Source organism: Labeo rohita, chromosome 5, assembly GCF_022985175.1.
Source record: "Labeo rohita strain BAU-BD-2019 chromosome 5, IGBB_LRoh.1.0, whole genome shotgun sequence".
NCBI classification, from domain to species: Eukaryota; Metazoa; Chordata; class Actinopteri; order Cypriniformes; family Cyprinidae; genus Labeo; species Labeo rohita.
The window spans coordinates 21,833,258-21,840,422 of NC_066873.1; the positions used below are offsets into that span (position 1 = coordinate 21,833,258).

General features: G+C 36.2%; 1 protein-coding gene across 6 annotated transcripts in view; it reads left to right on the forward strand.

The window, feature by feature from the left end:
- wdfy3 (WD repeat and FYVE domain containing 3) overlaps window positions 1-3,364 on the forward strand; it is a 96,215-nt gene extending 92,851 nt beyond the window's left edge. For all 6 annotated transcript variants that reach the window (XM_051108965.1, XM_051108967.1, XM_051108962.1 and 3 more), the window contains one exon: window positions 1,035-3,364. In XM_051108965.1, the coding sequence (XP_050964922.1) occupies window positions 1,035-1,155 (121 nt within the window). In that variant the 3' untranslated portion in view covers window positions 1,156-3,364. The remainder of the gene's footprint in view (window positions 1-1,034) is intronic.
- Window positions 3,365-7,165: the final 3,801 nt, after the last annotated feature.

Genomic DNA, 7,165 nt, shown 5'->3' on the forward strand with positions numbered 1-7,165 from the left:
CTGGGGTCACATGGAAAAAATCGCAGTGTTTGGCCACTTGGTGGTGCAATAAGAGGGGAAACAAAATATACAAATGGCTGTAACTAGGCAGATGTTTATCCCATCAGCATGAAATGGAATGGTATGCAGTGTCCTTGTCCAAAGTGCCACAAGTGTCTGTAAGGACTTTAGCGTATCTCAAAAAACATGGCCGCAATTGGCCAATGAATTTTGAGAATCTATTAGAGGCTCATGGCCCTAAAGGTCTATGAGAAATTTGAAAGAAATCAGCCACTGGGGGGGAAGGAGATATCACGTTGTTCAAGGATCATATGATAGATCTCCTCATTCCGAACAACTTTGTCTCTAGAACCACTGCTGTCAAACAGATTGTTTGTTAAATAATTGAGAATATGTATAAAAAAACAAAAAAAAAAAAAAAAACTATGAACAATTATTTTTCGCTTAGTTTAGAAAAAAACATTGCAGTAGAGTTCTCTGGATTCTTGAGGTCAGTGATTATCATAGCTTTAATGGGGTTAGAAAAGGGGCAAATATACCCAAAAGCCTATAAATCCTAAACAAAAACTCAAAACTTAGCAAAACTAGGTGAGCACATGCGACAGGTGATTCTAAACAAGCATGCATAGATTTTTGGAGATCGGACTATAGGTGGCACTATAACAGTTATAAATGTTACAAATCATCATATTTCTATGGGAAATTACCTGGATTTGCCAAAAATCCTTTTTTTTTTAAATCATTGATTTAGGTGATTGCAAGCTTGCTGGTTAATATGAAATGTCTTTTTCTATACAGTGCTTGAACCCATTAATTGCTGCTTTGCATCTGTATTTTTTGTTGGTTTTCTATTTTTGTTTTTATTGTGTATGTATATATGTCTTTTTCCAAAACCAATCAGCAAAAGACTACAGGTTTTTTTTGTTTTGTTTTTGTTTTTTCTTGTGATTTGTGGTTTTTGTTTATTTGCATTCTAAAAACTGTGTTCATAATCTTTAAAAAAGCATTTCACAATTTGTTGCTTGTCCCCTCAGGTGTAGTCGCTTCCAGTCAGAGATCAAGCGGCTGAAAATCTCCTCTCCTGTGCGTGTGTGTCAGAACTGTTACTACAACCTACAGCATGAGCGAGGCTCTGAAGAAAGCCCGAGAAACTAGATCACCCGCACCCCCGCATCACATGCCCAAAGCCCAAAACACCAACCACCCGAAAAAAAAAAAAAACCATTTCACTGCTCCCCGTGCAAAATCTCATCGGTAAAGCACTGACGTAGACCAAAATGGGATCACTAATGCTCATAATTTCACACACTGCAGAAGTGCGACCATTCAAAAGACGATTGTTAGTTTACTTTCATTCATGCATTTTCTTTTGCAGTATGCTCCGTCATCTCATCGGCGTCATCCGCAAAGTCGGCATCACGTTTAGATTTTAGAAAAAGCAATGCGTATAAAACGCTTCCTGATGAAACGAGATGACATTTGTTTATATTGTAAATACTTACAATGGCATTTTTAACTAGAAACGGTAAAAACAAAAAGTCATTATTAAGAGATAAAAAGAAGAAATCCAAAACACAACACGTTGCTTGTAATATAGTATTACAGTATGTTAAAAAATCACTCCTGGCTTTAAAAGAACAAAAATGCGAGCGTGTGTGTAAGTCGATGTCACAAGTCACAGCCTCCCAGCGGGAATAATATTGGGGACTATGAATGTTGATAAATGTTTGTGGGTTGACATTACTAGCTTGTCTAGTTATGCAAATGCTTAATATGTTTCTTTTATATGTTCTGTTCAAGTGTTGCCCACAGTATCAGCCAGTTGCCACAGATTTCAGTTTTTTCAGTTTCAGTTTTGTTGCCAACCTGCCTTGATTATGTAATTATTATCATATTTTAACAGTCAAATAGGTCAATGAAAGTATGTAAATGTTGAATTCAGAATAATGACCGCTTTAAATGTTTTTTAATGACCTTTAAATGATTCCACCACATTTCAAAGACTAATATGAAACATTTCTGAAGCTTCACAGTTTCTGCTTAGTTCATATTGGATGTTTTGCATCTGTACATTTTGCATTAGTATGGAATTTCTCTGACTGACCTTAATGTGATTCCTCATCTGTTGTTAACTAATATGAATTAGACGACTTAAATGTTCTGACACTAGCTTTAAAATGGTTGTTTTTAGTAAAAACATACATTTATTCTTCTTCTCACCATTTTAACCATTTGCGATGTTGCACCAGTGTAAATGTCTGTAGATTATGAAAGCAATAGTTACTGATGTTTTCACTCCACACATTTCACGAAAGATGTAGCTTAATGTTATCATGTGTAAAGAATAAGGGATTTAACACTTTTAATGGACTGGAAGCCTAGTTTCTCTTCATTTTAGACCTTTTTTTGATACTGTGGGCAATACCTTATTAAAAGTGCTGCTTTAAGTAATAGAGAGAATTTCTTTTTCTTTCTTTAAATGTTCTGACACTTACACTTTTAAAAGATTTGTTACCATTGCAGTTGTTTTATTCACTGTTGTATGATTTCCGTACAGCCTAATATGCACTCGTTATAGTTGAATTCTATATTAATGTACTGTAAATCAGCGTGCAATCATAACATCATAAAGCTGTTGGGATTTTGCTGTCGACAAGCAGCTCAAAGATCAAATGGCTATATCAATCTGAAATTATTTTTGCACCTTGACATGTAGACAAGACAAAGAGATGGAGTAATCACTGTTTTATCAGATGTGTTTTTATGTTGTGGGCTGTTATTTTGAAAGGGTGCATTTCTTTACAGTGAGATGAACTGTACAAAGTATTTATGCAATTATAAGGATTTCTTTTTTATGATTATGATTTTTTTTTTTTTTTTTTTCAGCAAGTTTGGTTACTTGTTGCATGTCTAACACAGCTGACTTTCTGTGTCAGTGTATTGTACATGTTTTTGGCATTATGTTTTATTTGTTTTCTCTTTTTGCTCATTTTTACGGCATTATCTAACGAGTCGATCCTGAAGCCCTGAAGGTTTTGTGTACAGTTTTAGGCGGATATACAGAGTGTCCCACAACTCTGGGTTGACTTTTATACTCTATGTATGGATGTTGAGGACTGATCCCAGAACTGATGAAATACACACGGATTGTCCCTGTTTGGTGGTCTTGTGATAGACTGCATTACTACAGTATCTAGTGTGCAAAACTGTGGTAGCTGAATGTTCATTGTATATTTGTGTTGAGAAACAATTACATGAACCCCTCCCCCCATAAATAACCCCTATACCTGTTATTATGACGCAATAGATATGGTACTCATACTTTTTAATTTAATTTCAATTAAATACTTGCTGTTTACCACCACCAGTGTCCTCAAATGAGTTTTTTCCATCATGCATTGCAATGTAATGCACAAATATAAAATCTTGTAGGCCAGGAATGTTAACAGACACAGATATAATAGGATTTCTTTAGAAAATGTATAAAAAATATAGAAAAATGATTGACTAAATTGCATCAAAGCAGTTGAATACAGTGTGTTTAATCAATGCTAAAAACAGACAGCATTCATTGTGCTGGAAACTCCTGTGTATGTCCTGATCACTTAAAGGGATAGTTCACCCAAAAACTATTTTTTGTCATTAATTACTCACCCTCTTGTCGTTATAAACCCGTAAGACCTTTGTTCATCTTCTGAACACAAATTAAAATATTGTTGATGAAATCCGAGGTCTTTCTGACCCTGCATGGACAGCAATGCAACTGAAACGTTCCAAGACCCGGAAACATAATAAGGACTGTAATTTTACGAAGCTATGAGAATTTTCTCAAAAATATTCCAAAGATGAACAAAGGTCTTTCGGATTTGAAACGACATGAGGGTGAGTATTTAAAGACAGAACTTTGATTTTTGGGTGAACTATCCCTTTAAGAACAACTACAACAAAGCGCAGTATGAAGTCTCTGATGAAAGCACTAAGGTGTTTGATGACGGGTTTCTAGGAACATAGCTGAACGCTTACTTGTCTGAGAAATGATCCTTTCTAGTGGAACATAATTTCTTCAGACTTCTTGCAACATGCATGTTTAAATTTAGGTGTCCAGTAAACCACTGCGCCTTCTTGAGAAAGCAAGTGTCAGACTTGTCATGCCAAAACCACACATCTGTTTGCTAGTACTTTGTAATATCCTTTAATAATACAGAGCTAACAAACATGCTTAGGAGACAGAAATTACAAAATGATGTAAACATGAACTGGAATATAATGGAAACAAAATAAAGAGACATTATCTTCTGGCACTGCTTTAACATTTAGGCCTATCATTATTATTATTACACACCAGGCAGATATAATGAAAATTCGGTTGTCACTGTACACTTGGTTTATTTGTGGGATATGGATGTTTTCATGCTTGGGATAGTTCACCCAAAAATAAAAATTCTGTAATCATTTACTCACCCTCCACTTGTTCCTAACCTGAATGAATTTCTTTTCAAGAATGGTGGAAACCAAACACTTTACTGTAGCCATGGACTTCCATAGTAATTTTGGCTGCTGTCAACTGTTTGGTCACCACTATTCAGTTAATAAAAAAAATTACCTTTTCACTTAAAATCTACAAAATATATTCCAGCGTTTAGCTTTATAGGGATAATTCCCACAAAAATAAAATCTCTCGTCATCATTTAGTCACCATCACATTGTTTCAACCCTACATGACTCTCTTTCACAAAAACAAAGTGTTAGTCAATAAGACACTGGTCACCATTTAGGGAAAAAAATGCAATCAGAGTGAATGGTGGCTCGTGTTAAACAAAAGACATGAGGATGAGTAAATAATGACAAATTTCATCCCTATAAAAGAGCATTAGTTAGCTCCTTTTAGTTACAAGGAAAATGTCTTTCCAGAACTAAAAATGGTTAGATGTGACTTGACAATATAAACTCAGTTTATTATCATCATAACTTGACAAAAAGAAACAATCACATTTGGACCGTGGTGAGTCAGTGTTGTGGGTAACACATTACAATTAAGTTGCATAAGTTACGTAATCAGATCACTTTTTTTTTCCAAGTAACTGCACTCTAAAAAATGCTAACGCTGGGTAAATAATGAACAGAACACATGCTGGGTTATTTTGACCCAGCTGGTTGGGTTAAATCAGGGGTGCCCAACCCTGTTCCTGGAGATCTACCTTCCTGCAGAGTTTAGCTCCAACCCTGATGAAACACACCTGTCTGTAATTATCAAGTGCTCCTTCAGATCCTAATTAGTTGGTTCAGGTGTCTTTGATCAGGGTTGGAACTGAACTCTGCAGGAAGATAGATCTCCAGGAACAGGGTTGGGCACCCCTGGGTTAAATGTTACCCAACATGCTAAGTTGTTTTATTTAAGTCAACTATTGTTTAAAAATTATATTGCTGTCTTAAAATGGGCTGACAATTAAAAAATCACACACAGAATTATACAGGCAACATCAATAATCAAAAGATGAACATTTATTATTAAGTGAAAACACCCATGGACAAAAATTGAATTAATTTGGGTGAATACAGCATAGTTTACAATATTACATATATTTAAACATGTTTAAGGGGGTCATCGGATGCAAAGTTCACTTTTACATGTTGTTTGAACATTAATGTGTGTTGGCAGTGTATGTACACATCTGTCCTATAATGATATAAATCCATGTAGTGTTTTTTAATTAATCTCTAAAAATAATATCCCCTTTTTCAAATCGAGCCATTCTCAGATGCCTGTCGGTGTGGCGACACACAGACAGAGGCCGCTCCCACGATAGTTGACTGACATGAGCTCTTACCTCAGACCTGCCCTACATCAGCTGTAACAGTCCGACCTCCATTGTTTCGATGCCGGAGCAGGGATGTAGGCTAGACAACAATATCTCCGACTGAGCATTTGAGGTGTTGTGTTGCTGGTTGTAATAATGAACATCTGAGCCGCTGAAGATGCAGTGGATTAGGTTTGTTTGTGAAGGGAATGCGTCTCCTGATCTACATAAACACGTCTATGTTCGCCCAAATCATTCATGATCCAGCTTCACCTACAGCAGAAATGAGTAACTGTTATAAGGGGTTTATTATGAATCTCTGCAATCACCTTTCTAATAACCTGCTAGTTAGCAAGTTTAGCGGCTAAATGCGGCTAAAGTAAACAGGCTTGTCACTCCACAGAGAGAAGAGAGGGGCGGGGCGAGCAGAGCTCATTTGCATTTAAAGGAACAATCCATCAGAATGGGATGATTTTTGCAGAGCTCATTTTGACAAGGTAAAAAGGGTGTTGTTTTACACTACCATTGAGAATTTCTAACCAAAGTATATAGACTTTCATTAAGACCCTAAAGAATCATATCAACTTGTGGAAAATGGGCATCCGATGACCCCTTTAACAAGCATTTTAGAAATAAAAAATGTACCACTGAAGAGTAGAATTTTCATTGTATTGAGCGGATCTTTTCACTGAAATAGTGGTAATTCTCGTGCCGGTGTGTGGGCGAAATCTAAGCCGGTGATGGGATGCTGTTCGGCGGGGGAACTATGAACCTCAGACCGCCGCCTTGTGTTTCGCTTGTAGCCGAAAAATGCCATGACTGGCTCCATAACCTACGCATAAACAAGATTAGAGAACATATTTTAATATTAAATTAAATTCAGTATATAACGAATGAAATCATGCAGTTTATGTAATGCAAGGCAAAAGGCGTTTCCATCATGTGAAACGATTTCGTCCTTATATGCTGCGTTGCGTAAAATAATAGAATTTACAGTACAGTAAAGACTTGTACTATAAATACATACGAATTAAATAAAATGTATAAACCTTTATTTCGATGAAGAAGTGCACCAAATCGGCGGCGCTAAAAAACTCCTCTCGTCGGAGACAGGCTCAACCCAGTGGTCGAGTAATAAAAATAACCCAATATTTAATAACCCATTAAAAATGAAATAAAAAAAAAAAGAAACCCAATAAAATGACCCAACAAGCTGCCAGCATTTGGGTTTAAAAAACATAACCCAGCATCAGGGTTGCTAGGTCTTAACAAAAAAATGGCCAATTGTTAATCAAAACTAGCCTATAATGTCTTTCGAGGGAGGTCCCCTGTCAGAGATTGCATTCTGGCGGGTTTCCACTAGTAAA